General features: G+C 29.8%; 1 protein-coding gene across 1 annotated transcript in view; it reads left to right on the forward strand.

Annotated features, from left to right (window-relative positions):
* The first annotated feature begins 655 nt into the window (after positions 1–655).
* Positions 656–17,446, forward strand: part of LOC107439853 (ubiquitin-conjugating enzyme E2 N) — a 33,081-nt gene continuing 16,290 nt past the window's right edge. The window contains exons 1-3 of the mRNA XM_016052588.3: positions 656–840; positions 4,862–4,963; positions 11,775–11,919. Of these exons, the coding sequence (XP_015908074.1) occupies positions 811–840; positions 4,862–4,963; positions 11,775–11,919 (277 nt within the window). The 5' untranslated portion in view covers positions 656–810. The remainder of the gene's footprint in view (positions 841–4,861; positions 4,964–11,774; positions 11,920–17,446) is intronic.

Consider the following 17,446-nt stretch of genomic DNA (forward strand, 5'->3'; position numbering starts at 1 on the left):
ACGTATAAGGGTTTGCATTTTAATAGGATGCGCTATAAAAAAAATTTTAAGCATATTATGGTTTGAATCAATTCATCAACAGTATCTGTGGATTGAATTATCTCATCAACAACAAGCCATATTCTTGTTCACTTTACAAGCTGGTTCATAACAGGTGTGATAAATAATTATTTTTTTAAAATAGTTGGATTAGATAATTTTTACTCCTTCATTTAATTAATTGAGCAAACTAAATCCCCATAGGCTAATTCTTTCAGAAATGTTAAATTAATAAATCAGTTTTAATGCATTGAGGTAAGTAGTGAATTGACAGTAAATTTTTGTATTATTTTATAGTTGGAGTATAAAAAAATTACCTCTCAACTGAAAATGAACAGAAATGAGCAAACTTTCCTAATTTTCTCCAAAGGTTAAAATCATCAAACATGAATTTTAATTGTATTTAATAAATTTAGAAAATATGTCCGGCATAAACATAAAACGACTGGTTTGTTGATTTCTTGAACATTTTTCGCATTTTCGGATGAATTATTGATAGAGGGAAGTTGACTATTTCTGTGCAAGTCAAGAACTTTGTCACGTTAGTCCTATGCATATCTATTTACGAACGGCAATAAGCCTCCTTCATGTTTATTAATTGTTCTGATTACTTATATTTTTGGCAACATCATGAGGAATTGAAATTTGTTTCCGGTTTATTATTTTGCTTTTGTAATTTGATAAATGTATTTAAATATATGAGATTTTATTCGTTTTGCTAGAAGTTTACCTGAAGAAAAATCATAGGAAACAACTTCAAACTTTAGCTCAATGGCGGTCTTGCCTCGGCGGATAATTAAGGTAATTTGCTTGCTTGTTTCAAGTTGTGTGATAAACTTTTTAATTCCAGAAGTATATTATTCTTAATCTGTATGATTTAATAGGACATCAAGAAACTAATTGTTTTTCGTCAGAATTTTTATTCGATTTTGGTATGATTCTATAAAGCGGCATAAATCAGGTTGAGAAAAAGACGGGCTAAGTATCTATTTAATCGGGAAGAATTATCAGCAAAAAAGAATTTTCATATATATTGAAGTTCACTCTAAGTTATAAAAGTTATTTTATTGTGTCTAAGTGAATATGACGCAGAATGATTTCCTTCTTGACTTTATAGCAAATCCGAAACAGGATGCAGAGATTTTGTAAAGACTCTTAAATCCCCTTAATCTCTTGAACTTTGAGCAACCATCTCTTGAGAGCCTATTCCTTCAAGACAGTAAGATCTTAATCTTTTTGACCACCTATGCCTTATATCTTGGGCTTGGATGTGTACATGTATAACACTTTTTGGCAGAATAAATATTTAACAAAATGCCTGATTATTCTTTCAAAAATATTTTTCTATATTTTCTTTAATGTTCATATCAGAAATAAAATTTTAATCCTGAGAAATTAAATTTTATAAAAGTCGTGCATTTAAAATTGGATTTCTTAGGAATGATTTCTTTGAAATTTTGATTTTCGTAAAAGTATTTCTTCTAAATTTTATTTCTGTAAAATTTTGTTATTGAAGAAAAATATACAATTATTGTTTTTAAATAGATGAAAAAAATTGTATACCTTGCAATTCTAATTTTTTTTTTTACTTGACTGTTACTGGATAAAGTAATAATCAGAAGTTATTTTTGGGGGGAGATTTCTGAAGCGTGATCCGTGGCAGGATAATCGCCAAATCTTGGCAACTTCCTAGCAGGGGCTCACGAGAAACTAAAAAAACATCACAGAAAGGGACCAAGTTGAAAGGTATAACTCAGTCGTTCCCAGAGAAACATCTACATGTTTTTTTTCCTTACGAAAATTTGCAAGTTTAAAATCTATTTGGCGCCTTGTCGATTGTAGTTTGTGCAATGACAGATCGCGATATGGAAATATCCCATTTTTTGCTTGAACAGTCTTTTGATAAGCGAATTTTACAAAGTCCAAATTTTCGATCACTCTCCTATCCTAACTATTGGGACAATATTTTCCATATTGCAGCTACATCCTTTACTTTTAGGGTCCGAAATCTAATGCGTGAGAAAAAAATATATATTTATGTAGAAAAAGTATGTTTTGTGTCTGATTTTGCTATATAAAATATTTTCTGCTTCTGCAGTAAATAATTAGCATTTTTGAGGTCATCTATTTAAACCATTAATCCTTGTTGACACTGACCTAATGTGAAAAATCTAATCCCGAAACCCCAGTTCAAAGTATTGACCACAAGTTGAAGAGTGATATCTTCATAAATTTTTCTTTATCTTTTTTATTGTGCTTTATTGCACCAGCTATTAATTTACACTCTGGTGTGAGATTTTTACAATGTTTTCATAATTCATTCAACCACAATCTATTTAGGCATTCCGTCAGTCCATAGCGTATGAAAGCCCCAATCATTTTACATGTTTCATGAAGTACTTGCGAATCCACATGTGCGTCAACTGGGCTGGTTCCGGTGAGATTATTACACTCTCATATGCAACTTGCTGCATTTATCAAGGTATTCTCAATTTCTGGCTCCATTTTCCACCCTCTGATATTGAACTGAAAAATCTCTCGAGCGTTTTATAATGGCTAATATAATCAAGAATAGAGTTCTTTGTCGGAAACTAGTTATTTTATCATGATCGTGTAAAGTCTTTGAAAATTATTTTGAATTTTGTTAATGTAAATAGTGCTTGAAAAATTTTTTTGAGTGCTTTAAAAGTACTTAAAAGGTGCTTATTTTTTGTTGAAAGATTTGGCCACGCACCCTGTTTTGTTATGTTTTATGAGAAGTAATTAATTAAATGTGTGATTAGAAACTATTGTAATCAAAAAAATGGAATTGTCAAAAAATGGGGGGGGGNTAGCTCACTAGTTCAGGGGGACATGCTTAAATTTGCTATGAAATCAACATGAATAATGAAATGTAGAGCAATGACTGCCTAAAAAAATGGTTGAAAAATAACTTATTACATTGAGATTAGTATTAACAAAGCACATCAAAAAGTGATTATATTAATGTGTGATTTAAAACTCTCACATATTAATAATCTCTTAGTAAAAATACAGGATTTTAAAATCATGTTGAAAAGCATAAAAATAATTGCCTTAAAAAATAATTTAAATTTATTATAAAATTGGTATGAAAAAAGTAGGTCTAAAAGTGATAAATTAAATGCATTCACGAGTCATAATATGATATTAAATGTATGTTAAAATCAGGTTTATAAAAACCGTGTAGAAATTGGTAGTTATAACTGCAAAAGAATTTATCGCAAAAATGATTCTATTTATAATGAAATCGGCAAAAATAATGCAAGTCAAAAAGTGATTACTCAAACTTAAAATGCATATATCATATAAAAATTTTGTATTTTTTAAAATTCATGCAGAATTCAACAGTAATTACTACAAAAAAAGCTTTCGATAAACAACATAGATATACTATAGAATCTGTGCAAAAGCCACGTGTGACCAGGTTGTGCACCCCTTATTTATTTGACATTAATTAACTAGTTACCTTAGTCTGGAATACTCCCCCAGTACATATCTGGTACTCTGGGGATAAGCCGGGTCGTGCTTTGATCTTCAAGGGTAATAGAGGCGATCAGACCGCATTCACTAGATTCATCAGTGGTCACATGAGGTAGTGCATGAGGTATGAACAACAGCGAAAAGTCTATCCCACCTGCAACAAATGTTTCTCCTGTGCAGCCAGCCCGGCCCACCTCCTTAGCTGTGTGGATTTTATAAAGGAGGATTTTCTGCGCGACCCGGTATTGTTTTGTTATTTCCTGAGGGTGAATGGACTCATGGACCTGGTCTAGCTCCACTAGACCAGTGGGGATGAGAAACAACAACAACAACAGCAGTTACCTTAGTGATCACTTGACCTCTTTGAACAATAAGACAAAAACAACCAATCATCAAAAAAGTTGTGAAAGAAAATGTAAAGAAATTATGCATCCGTGGTTCTTTTAACTCTGGTTCCACGCGGCACACATTTATATTCATGATGAATTTAAATTTTGAAATCTAATCTGGTGTTGCTCCCATAAAACCTGTTTTAAACTGTGACACACTGTTAGTTTCCATCTTGAATTCAAGCGTAAGCCTCATGGCTATATCTTGTTCAAATTTTCAAATGTTAATAAAATATTTTTTCAATAAAGTTAATTCAATAAAGAATGGTCCATGTCACCAAATTTATACTTTTATAGTTGTCTGATACCACATGCCTTTTTCCAATTCCTAATATTAGTTCACACTCTCCCTATATATATTTATATATCTTGTTCAAATTTTCAGGTGTTAATAAAATAGTTTTTATTCATCCACTCAAGTTCAATTAAATTTTTTTAAACTTCTAGTGAATGACACTTGATGTTAATACAGTTTTTTTTTCAAATATTCATTAATTAATTAAACTTAATTAATTTTAGTTTTATATGGACATTTTTAATTATTTAATAAAAAAGTAAGTAAAATGAAAATTTTCTTTTTTGACCTAAGTAGGAAACTTTTTTTATATTATACTTGTTTCTTTTAAATCTTGTTTTGAGTGTAATTATAATTTCTAACCTAATGTACATCAAACAAATTGAAGATGCATTTGTGAAGAAGGATTTAAAGGATACATAAATAAGACCCTAAGAAACAAAATTTCAAAATTTAGCTTAATTTTTGCTTGAGTTCTATTTTCAAGGAAATTAAATTTTTGACATAGTAGGCTTTAATTTTTTAACACATCACTGATGTCCAAACAAATATTATGTTTATTTTTTTCATACTGTAATTAATTTCATACTGTAGTTAATTTATTGACAATGCAATATATATTTAATAACATTTTCAGGAAACTCAACGTTTAATGGCTGAACCTGTTCCTGGAATCAGCGCTATTCCTGATGAAAGCAATGCTCGTTATTTCCATGTTGTTGTTGCGGGGCCTGAAGAAGTATGTACCTTGTTAATTGTTTGTTTTAACCTATTCTAACACCTTTAAGAATTTCGGTGCAAATTTGTTTTAGCATTTTGTCCTTTTTTTAGTTGAAGTATGCCATCCCTTTTTGCCTTAAGAATCAAATGATTCGTTGATCTGAAGCCACTCAGACCATGAAAAAATAATTCTTATTATCCACAAACATGCAAAATTGTTACTAACCATCTGTGAATGTGCTCACTATTCACCTCTCTTAAATAGCTAAAAAATTTAATTTTTAACCAATGAAATATGCCCATAGAAATTACACTAAAGCACCACTTTTTTGTTATTAATCCGTAATATTTATTTTTTTGAATCTTCCTTTTTTTTTATATGAAAGCTCAGTGGTTGGGCACTTTGTGAAGAACTGGGGGATTTGATTCCCAGCTTCAGATCGATGTATCCCAGCTTGTCCAGGAAGTAAAGGTAGTCCATGCTACATGCTGACCACATTTCCATCATCTGCCATTGATTGTGAAATTATGGAGTCTTGTCTTCTATGACCCCATGGTCTATATGGAGCTGTTACCAAAATGTTTTACGTTTATTATTTTTCTACACCAGATTAATTATAAACAGGGTGCATATCTTTTTTAAAAAGTGCTTATTTTTGATTTACGTTTTTTAAGAGCTCTTAAAGGTGCTTTTTTTATTCAGGGTTTCTATAAAGTGCTTAATTTTTTATCTTTTAGAAGGAGAATTTTTTTTTTTTTTTTTTTGCTGTGTTGATTGCCATTTTAAATTACAAAAACTGTATAATTTTCACAATTTTCTCTGCTATATTTTTCAGAAACAAGCTATTTTATCATGATATGTAAAGTTCTTGAAAATGTTTTTTAATTTTATTGATTTTGTGTTTTTAAATGATTGGAAAAAATAATTTTTATTACTGCAGAGATCCTTATTATGATTTTTTTTTTTTTTTTGGAAAGTGATTAAAAATAGTTTTTTGTGCTTAAAATGTACTTAAAAGATGCTTATTTTTTCTTGAAAAATCTGGCTATGCACCCTGATAAATATTGAAGTTTGCTTGAGAGAGAACAACCCAGTAGAAAAGTAAGAACATTGTGATGATTTTTTTTTTTTATATCCGTTGTTGAACAGCTGACCCTATTTTTTGGGTTTACGACTACTTATGTTCAACTCCGTAGCCTTGTAATTTTGAACCAATCCAGAAGACAAGGAAACTCCTGGATCAGTACCCCCAGAGATATTGATTTGTTATGGAAATATGGAAGACTTTGTGACTCAACAGATTTAACCTGCATCAGTCACCATTTACTACACGGGGAGTCTTCGGCCGATGGGGATCGGACCCACGATCTCTTGGCCATGTCACGGTCCCAGTGCCCTACCAACCAGACTATCCCGGCGCATTGCAATGATTGTAATTAACTTAATAAATTTTATTTTATTGTACATATTTTAATCTTCATTTTTTTATGTTGCAAATACAAGAATTTAAAAAAGTACCACTTATATAATGCAATTTTTATCACTTATCTCTTAAATTACCCTTACCTTGCTATATTTAGAAGTTTAAAAAAAAATCATCCAACTTTGATTCTGCTTCATTTTTTTTTTAAAAAATGCATGAATGTAGTTTTCATTGCACATAGGATTTTTAGATAATAATTTTTTTCACAAAATGGCTATGTCTTGAAAAAACTTTAAAAAAGGACATAAATAAGTTATAATTTCATAACACCCAATTAAATAAATCCCTATGTGCAAAGAAAATCATGTTTATTGTGAACGTTGTGTCAAAATTTGAAGTAAATCAGTTGAAAATTGTACTAGTTAGAGATACAGCATAGTTTTGAGTTAATCGCATTTAAATTTTTGTGATCAATAATCTATGTAGACACATAAAATTTTGCTACTATTTATGTTTAAATACCATTAATTCTTTTTCTTACATAATTTAAACAAATTTCATTAAAATAGTTTAAATAATAATTTTCTAAAATGTTTTGATAGGAGTGAGCAAATCTATTGATCAACATAGCTCACTAGTTCACTTGATCATGCTTGTCACAGTATGTCTTGCGTGATGCACTTTACTCAACAATTATATTTTTAAGGAAATCAATTCAATATTTTGATACAATAATCTTAACCTTTTCACGTGAGCTCAAAAATTAGAAATCTAGATCCTCTGGTGGGCTCTTTCTGAGACTGGGGGATGAACTCATGAAAGGGAACCACTAATCCTTAAGGCAAGTCAAGTGATGAGTGTTAAACATCCCCGAGAGTTTTATTCTCCCTTTGTTATTCTAAACGTCATTTGCTATCTTTTACACCACCACAGTGTGGGATAATAGAAATACCAATGGTGGAGGATTCTCATTTTTTTTTTAAGACAACTGAAAAAGCGCGGGAAAACTTCTTTGGTAGTTTTGTACGATTCAGTACAAAAAACTACATACTGACACACTGACATGCTGACTATTTATAGTGTTTTACAAACATTCAGAATTAGTGTGGTGTGTCACAATTTCCTCATTTTATTTATTTTTTTAAAATTCTATATTTTCTTCTTTTTTTTATTTAACGGCTGGTACTGAACTTTCGTTCTTCACCTCGGAAGATGCCGAAAGTGTTGCTCATGTAACGTTACACTCAGTGGGCACCTGTGAACCTAAGTCATGAAGGCGAGCAACATTACCCACGCCACACTGCCACAAATAACCGTTCATAGGGTTGGCCACATCACACACAACAGAGGACACATAAGGAGAAACATCCACACCCATAGCGGGATTCGAACCTGCAGTCAGGCATGCTAACATTCTATTTTAAATTCTATAAACAACACATAATCCTAACCATAGTTTCGAAAAACTATTCATTACGCTAGCTATTAAAAATTATGCACGCACAAATTAAAAAAAAAAGAAAACTATAGATTACAATGACAATATCTATTCTAAACTATTTTAACAATTAAAATCTTCATCATGTGAGTAATTTTATTGAATTTTTTATCCTTCTCACATTTGATTTCTATTAAAGATTATTTAAAAAGTTTTTTTTTTCTCAATCTATCGTCATCATCTATCATATCGTATTTTTCATTATATATTTAATTTAAAATTATTGTAATTGTGGTATGTCCTTGCTCACTGTTTTACATTAATACTTTCAATGTATTATTATGAAACATTTAAACTTTTTACTGTTTAAAATGTAGAAATATTATTGCACAATTGAGGAATAGTTAAAAAAAACTTTGTTCTTTGGGATATTGTTTCAACAGGTAATTTAGTTTTTGAAAATCTCAGTTTGGTTTCACGATCGATATTTATATCAGTTATTAAAGTTATATCTATTTTTATAAGCTTTTTGATGCCATATTAAAACGATTGGTTATTTATATGTTTCCACAAAAAATAAAAAAGCTAATGAGGTGTACAGTGATCATAAACAATCTTTTATTGATTTAAAAAACGTCAGAAATTTCGAAGATCAAAGGGGAAAGCTCGGTTTATATCCATTTTTCACATAAATAACGCATAGATTGTCCTCTCTTGCATTTTGAGGATTACTATGTTTTAAGTGTGAAATCAGTTCTTCTTGAGAGTTATTATGCATTGAAATTGGATCATAATGTGGAAAAACCCTTTTGTTCGTGAGTAAAATCGATTTTTCTTTGAATAAATTTTTATATGCATAAAGAGTTATTTTTCGTGGTCTTAATTTAGTTAATTATAAATATCTATATTATATATTATAATTATCAATATTTTACATTATAAATATTTGTAACATCGCTGAAAATTTAACATCTCATCGAAAGATTATACATATTGGGAAAGATCATAATTAGTTGTTATGTCTTATTTTTGTAGACAGCTCTCTTGAGGGCATTTCACAGATACACAACATTAGCATAACAATTTCTTTCTCAAAATTTTATTGTAAGCTTTTATATTATCTTCAAAATGTAATTTGGTGTATTTAACGCAAATGTGAAATATAACAAAGCAGGATATTAAGTTTCATCAAAGTTTTGAGAAACAAATATTTAGTTTTATGTTTCGCACAACTTTGTTTTAAATTTGCTTTCAATAAATTTCTTTATTCTTTGAAAAGCTTTTTTTTTTTTTAGAATATATCTGACTTTCTAGTGTCTAACTTCTAATGGCTATTAAGCTTATGTTATAGAGAAAAATCATGTTAAGTCACCAAGACCAACGAAAAAAATATAATTTTGAGGCGAGAATCTAAGGGCACTGAATTATGAACAACCCGTATAACAAGAATTATGTTGCAAATCTTACAAAACAAATATAAGAGTATCGAAAATTCAAAAGTATTCTCAAAAATATTGATGAACATTACATTAAAAAAAAAAACAATACTTCTTCCTTCATTAATAATTTTAAAGTAACAATGACTTCGTTATTCAAAACAGAAATTGAAATCAAAGTTTTAAAAAAGTTCCTATTTATTTAGAAGATAGGTGGGAAATGTAAAGAAACTTTTCGAAGGTAGGTGGGAAAAGTAAAGAAACTTTTCTTCCCTTAACTTAAAAAGGAGAGACCTCCCGTAGTGACTAAAACAATAAAACACACACCCCTGTAACTTGATCCTTTCTCTTAGCTGTGGAGGAGATTCCTTCCCCTATTCTACTCTGAAAGTGTCACATGCCCACCGGAGGACCCCAAGGTCAGATGTGACAACTGCTGTCACAGCCCACGGGAAAAGGTTAAAAGGATAAATTTTCAAAAACATTCTATACTTTTGTTTTAAAAAAATTTCTGTGTTGTTCCCTTTTAAACCATTAAAATGAAGTCTGTATATTAACCTAATTTTATTATGCGTATTTGAAAATAAATCTCTTGCGTTGACCCTATTTCCATTAAGACTTCAATAACAGTTCTTAAATTGCAAAATTTTGATATATTGAATTGATGGACAGTTAAAAAATTATTCAAAAGTGATTAAAGTACAGCTATTTTATCTATTCTACTCATTTTCATGAGTAATCTTATGAAGAAAAAGGAACTTGATCTAAATTTTTTATAATTACATTTGCTAAGTGCCATATTTTATTATTTATTTACTATTTTAAATTAAATGAAATTTTGTATGATGGAGATAAGTTGTTAAAAAATTTTTTTAGTTGCTCAAAAATCTGGATTGTTCTGGGGTTTAAAAAGTTTGGAGAATTGTAGATTTTAGGTATTTAAGTTATTTGTGAAGTTGAAGTTATAGACCCAAAACTATTTTATAAAAAATGCACAACTCTATCCTAAACCAAATTGGCCTATAGCTTGTTTTTTCAGAAGTTGTTTTACCAATTTCCACATGGTTTTTAAAGTTTTGATATTTCAATCCATTATTACGACCCGTGAATATCAAGAAGTGCTATTAAGTAATTTTTTTTCTGACAATTAAATTTTCAATTCGCTTTGTTTTGTCATTAACTTTTTTTATAATCATTATGACAAATTTCTATTTGGTTTTTAAATTGTTGATATTTTTAATAGAATTCTATAACAACATGTGAAATTTGAATCATGCCAGGGCTCGAAAAACTGCCCGTCCTCGGCGGTCAAAAATTCCCTGCGGACAACAATTTCTCTAATCTGACGTCCGCGCGGACGGCCATTTTCCCGTTTATGTTCGTGATACATTTTCAATTTTTGTTATCTTACAAGAGTTTAGCGCCTCACATCTAAAATGACCCTCTAATCTAGAAATACAGCAACATACTGCGTATGGTAGAATTGATGTTTTCTCTGTCTGGGAGTACTGTAGCGGTTGAAAGGGGATTTTCAGCAATGAACTTACAAAAAAACACATTACGTACAGGTCTTAAACAAGAGGCATTAAACGCAATTTTGAACATCTACCTAAATGCATAACCCCTTTCAGATTTCTGTGCAAAAACCTCTGTAAATCATTGGCTTGATTGTGGAACTGGCAAACGTCATATTTAATTCATTTAAAAAAAACGCAGTACCCTCAGATAAATTGACTTTTGTCATTTAAATTATTTCATAGAAATAAATACTAGGTTACTATTAGTAAACTAGTATTTCTCTTATTACTGTATAATGTAATCCTAGTAACTACTAATTCATTCTGCAATTTATATAAATGTTTGTAATAAATAAGAGGAAATTATGTTTTTATTTATTCAGAAGAAACGGGTTAGTTTCAAAAGAGGACGGATACATTGTTGGACATGCCGTCCTCGGGGACGGGTAAAATTTCTGAGTTTTTTGGAGCCCTGAATCATGCACTTCAATACTTGACATACTCAATATTTCAAAATTTTTAAATACATAATTACTGGATTTTGAATCACACAGTTAAGTCATTTCTTTCTTAAGAGGCGCTATATTCTGGAAGATTTTTCCGTAAATTCATGTTGTCTTATCAACATCAATTTACTTTAGCTAAAATATTATAAATATTTACTCTACATGAGATCTCACATAACTGAAGAATCTTGCTGGCAATGTGTCAGCAGAAGAAAGAAAAAATTATCAAATGAAATTTTTGTAGATCAACTAAAATCAGTGATTACAAAAATGACTGATTTTTCAGCTCCTGAGAGTAACAAAAAATTCTCAATATTTCCTATATTCTAACCATTGTTAAATATCTTTGAACTTCAAAAAAATGTAGCACTATGTCACCCCATTTTATTCAATGCCTCCCAATTCACAAATCTGTATTTATGCCAAACATTTTAAAATTGGCTAATTTTTTTATAAAACTCTAATAGATTTATTGTGTGTCTTATGAAAAATATTTGTTTATTTTTTAGTCTCCTTTTGAAGGTGGAGTTTTTAAATTAGAATTATTTTTACCTGAGGAATATCCTATGTCAGCTCCGAAAGTAAGGTTTATGACCAAAATATATCATCCTAATATTGATAAATTAGGCCGTATATGTCTAGATATTTTAAAAGGTAAGATTTAGAAGGTAATGTTTATTTTAATAATAAAAACTATGTGAACACTTTTTGTATTAAATTATAAACATGTATGTGCACAGTCAAATCCTGATATCTCAAACTTGAAAGGAGAGAAAAAAATTCAAAATATATAAAATTCAAGCTCTCGAAAGACATTATTAACAGTAAGATAAAGATAATTATTTTTTTACATACCTTTTTAAGAAGTAATATATTTGTTTTAAAAAAATATATACACTACGCACAAAGAAATAGTATTGGGAAAAAGGATTCCAAAGTTGTTAGCTTTAGAGAAGATGTTATTTCATCAATTATACTTAAGTGAACAATTGCTTTAAATTTGTTCTCTGATTGTATTTTGATCAATAGTATATGTATTTAAATTTTGTTTGTTAGTCACTATGAGCAGATGGCTCTTAAAAATTTCCACTTTTACAAATGTTTTAGAATAATTTAGGACATTTTCAGTAATGATTTAAGATAACTCAATTGCAAAACAGTACTGGCATACTTCCGCATTTCGTTTCATTGTTCTCTTGTTGCAATAGTAAAGATTAGAAATTATTTTTTCGAAGCCACTCAAGATCGATCCCTTTTTACCAATATTTTATCAATCAATTTAAATCTACTCGCCTTATTCTGATTCTTACCTTAATTTTCTCTTTGTTCAAGCCCAATCACCCTAAAACATCAGTGATTCCATTTAAATGCTATGGCTTGACAAATATGCCAAAGATCATGAGCTGAACACTTCAACACTTAAGAAAAGTTATAACCTGTCCCCCGGAATGGGTAATTTTTCTTCACAAAAATAAAAAATGAGAGTCAGCAATCTTAAATTGTCTTGTTAATAAAGAGCTATTTCATTTTCACTAAGTTTCAGTTGTCTCGCAGTGGATTGTAAAGGCTTGGTTCCCAGTAGAACACCGAAGTCAAGCATCACTGACTGCCGACAGTAAACGGGTGGGTGACAACTTTGATCAGCCTGCGTATGGACTGAGGATGTGCAGTATTGGCCCACCTTATACCAGGGTTTGAAAAAACCAGGATATTTTAGAAGAAACCTAACCCGCCTGGGTTTTATTTAAAAAACCCGGTTGAAATCGGGTTTTATTTGATAAACTCAGGGGAAATTGGGTTTTTCATTTAGTGGTCATAAACTTTAAGTTTTACTGTGTAAATATTTTTATTTATTAAAAAGTTTAGTATAAGCTTGGAAATAGAAATAAATCTAAAATGTTATTTTAATTTTGTTTTATGTATTTTATATTAAGTTTAAATAATGCATTATCACTAATACGTATTTGAATCTTTATTGTTAAATACATAACGTTTCACAATTTTTAACCCAAGCATTACAAAATNATTTTAATCTTCTTTACTGTTAAAGACATAAGGTTTCACAACTTTTAACTCAAGCTTTATAAAATATAAATGCAACAGTAATATAAAAGAAAAAAGTTTATTAATCATTTTGTTTTCACACACATTTATTTACCATCTTCATTAAGCATATATAAATTACCTATTATAAATTTATAATCAGTAAAAATTAAAATTTCATCTGACTTTTGACTTTATTGAAAAACTGAAATAAATATTTAATGGTCTTCCATGTTTTTATAATAAGATTAATATAAAGTGAAATTAAAATTACGTATAATTATAAAGAGTATCAGTTACTTTATTTTTTTTTTCCAAATAATTTACCTTAGGAAAATGATTTCATTTTTAGATAAATAATTTTAAAAAGTTCTTGTATAAAAAGTTTTAGCTTATTTTTTTAAAGCCAGAAAATAAAACTGTTTAAATTTGTTAATGTATAACTTAGTAATTAAAAAGAATGTTTCTTTTTAATTTTTTTAAACATATGAATTAATAATAATAACCTGTCTATTAATAAAGCATGCTATATTCAGTAATATATAAAGCATGCTATATTCAGACTATATTATTTAAATTTCTATTTGATTTAATTTTATTAAAATATTACTTTTTGAAAGCACTCACTTAAAGTTTTCAATAGTACCTACTATAAAATTATAGATTCGAGCTTCTTTTACTTTACAAATATTAAGAACTTAATCATATAATTTCTGCAACTCTATTTGACAAATTCATGCTGTACAATAAATTATATAAAATTAAATGTGCAACAATAAGTTTTAATAAAAAATGTTTTTTTTTTTTTTTTTGAGAAAACCTATTTAAAGTTCCAAGTGGGTTTTTTCAAGGTGGGCCGACCCAATAAAACCCGGGTGGGTTTTTTCAAAGTAGGCCCACTTGGCGAACCCTGCCTTAAACTGTTATATCGTAAAGTGCTCAACTTCGCACACATTTTGTCTGGCTACCAAAGCGGGGGAGCCATTCCCTCTGAAGAGGATCGAAATTATGATGGCATGTCTTCGGATCATCCTCAGGAATGTCTCCCATACCGTCGCCAATAGCCCATTGTGCAGCTTCAGTGCGATATGAATAAAATACCTGCCTACCTACATGTCTTTGAAATGAAATATAATTATATGGTGTGGATTTAGGTGATGTCTCCCGGATAACCTCTTGTCCATCAAAAGTCATACAACATACAAACCCAAGAGAACTACATTGCAGTAAATAAAATGGAAATATTTCATTGTTTCGTGGGCTGCCCAATACCATTCGATTCTTGGGCCAATACCAGTCTGCTGCCCTCGGTTTGGAGAGCACTCACTGCTGTAGAGCATTTCGCAGATCCTATAAAGAATTCATCTCTGAGAAAAGTTTTCACACAAGACGTTTTAAAGCTAGATCAGAATTCACCGCAGTTTATGAATTCATTTGAAGAGAGAGTTTTTAAATAGATATTTTCAACTTTCCAGGAAGCTTTTTCTTTTAACTCCCATGGATTTTTGAAACTCTCACTCTTTTCAGGGTATCCGCGCACCTGGAAAGTCATGAGAAATCATGGAAAGTCATGAATTTCAGTATTGAACAAAATTTGTCATGAAATGTCACGATTTTTACTATTTTTTTTTTTAAAAAAATCATGGAACGTCATGGATTTAGGTCTCCGAAAAATCTTAATTTTTAAAATGGATTCCTCCTGCCCCCCCCCCTATCCCAATTTCATCCTGTTCCAAATATCTGAATTCCTAACAAAATCACCACTCAGGCATATTTTATTAAAATATAAAATGATTTTATCATGTTCTTTAAAAATTATGGTGTTCTTACAAAAAATGAAAGAAAAAACATAATTTCTAGAGCGAATTATCTTTTAAACTCTTCTGTGATTTAAGAATTTTTATTATTTATTTTTTTTAATTTTATCAATTTAAAATTCTAGTTGAAGCAAACCAGTCATTGGCGAATTTTTTTAAATTCCGAAATGAGAACAGAAAAATCAGGAGTATTTCTTTCCTTTCTGATGAACAAAAAAATATCTTTAGAATATAATTTTGCATTGTATTTTTTTCAGCTATTTTACTGTTTCAACTCTTTCTTTACTCTGTTTTTTAAATTTAAAATCTATAAATAAGGTGATTCCACAGTATTGTGTACGTTGCGAACATGACGTTTTCAAAGTTCGATACTTCATATTTCAACAAATATTTAAGATAGAGTGATTTTTTTTTTACAAAAGCTTTATATATTGTTCTTTCTTAAATAAAGAAGATTTTTGGATAAAATTTAAATAAAAGTATTTTAATAAAAAAAATTGAAGTGTTGCAGACATGACGCAGAAAAACTTTATTTTTCACTAGTCTTCAATATATACCTCAACTTCTCTGAATTTTTCAAAATAAGTAAACACATTTGGCATGAAAAGGTTAAAATATATGTAGATATAAAGGAAATTACAATTTTTTTTCAGAATTTAAAATGATTTAATTAAAATTTACATAATTTAAAATGTAAGTGGTGCGGACATGACGAAAAGTTTACATCTCTATTTATTTGTTAGAATTACTGTTATTTGAAATTTTTGCATATTATTTTTCATATGTACAGCTTAAATATTTATTAAGTAAAAATTTTACATATTTTATTTAATTTTTATTAATAATTAAATAAATAAATTTATTATAGACAAATTGCAATGCAATTTTACTTTATAATTTATTGATTATAATTTTGACATGCAATGCAACCTTAGAATCATATAAAAAATAACATGCAGATGGATCAGGTGCTGGGTCACCTGGTAAAGAAGATAAATATGTATTAATTGAAATGGTTTCAAACATTGGTTTCTCCAAATACTTGAATTTATTAGTTGCTACAGGCTTGAAATGGTGTTTTAGTGTCATAGTGTGTTTATCAATTGAAATAATTAGGCCAGGCCATCAGTTATCGTCAAACAGTACGGCAATCCATGGCCCTTCTTCTAATTCATTTTCTGTTCTTGATGTGGCAGCTAACTGATGATCATGATGATGGAATCGTTGATTTTGATTCAGGAAATAATGTTGCCTGGTACATAGTTTGTGCACTTGAAAAAGGAGAAGTTATAGAATATTCTACTGAGTTGAATGATATAGGGCGAATGAAATGCAAACCTCTTGTATTTGCTATTGATTTGCATTGACTGAAACGGTCTGTAAGCATCATTGCCTTACGGTCAACAGGTTCTTTGCTTATAAAAATTTTTTTGATTTTACCATCCATAATTCTAGAAGCAACCTCGTAAAAGGACTTTGCATCAACAGCAACTTCTTTACCTTGTAGTACTGCTCGCCAGACCTTATTCTTTACAGATCCCCCTACGCCATCTACAGCACCTTTTCCGTGTGCCATTTAAAAAAACAACCAATCTGCATCTATTTTAACATCATCTTTGTGACAAACTAAATTGGAAAACATGAATCTGTTTTTGAATTGGCTTGCAGCCCCATCAGACCAATCGTGCACTTTTTTTATCTTACCACATTTAATTTCTTTTAAATGGGCCACAATTTCTTCATTGAAAATTTTTACAGAATTTTTGTTATGTGATAAATCATCAGACACTATAGCATAAGACTGATGAGCCAAAGAATTTGTTTCATCTTTGTAATATGTAACACAAGTGTACAGGGTAACACTATCAGTTTCCCAGTGAGCACTCATGATCTCACGATCATGCTTTATGGAATAATTTTCGGCAAAATCTACATGAATGATAACTTCATCATTAGAAAGATTTTCTTTTGAATACCTAAATTCAAAATGTTGCTTAGAAGCATTGTAAGTATGTCTAGAAAGTAGGTGCAATTGCGAACCAATTTCTTCTTTAGCAGATCCTAAAACCGTAACTATTTCCCTTTTAACAGTGAATCCCACTTCATTCTGTTGCCCCTGATAGTACTTCACTGTGCAATCCAGATTTTCAAATGGTACTTTATCATCCAAGTATTTTTCAACACCACATATTGAACACAGTCTATCAATACAGCTAATATGTTTTTCATCAAAACCACAAACAGTTTCTTTTGCGATTGCTTCTGAATTACTTGGAAGATCTGGAGAGAGAGCTCCTATTCCCGAAAGAATCATGTCAATA

This window comes from Parasteatoda tepidariorum, chromosome X1, assembly GCF_043381705.1.
Source record: "Parasteatoda tepidariorum isolate YZ-2023 chromosome X1, CAS_Ptep_4.0, whole genome shotgun sequence".
In the NCBI taxonomy this organism is placed as follows: Eukaryota; Metazoa; Arthropoda; class Arachnida; order Araneae; family Theridiidae; genus Parasteatoda; species Parasteatoda tepidariorum.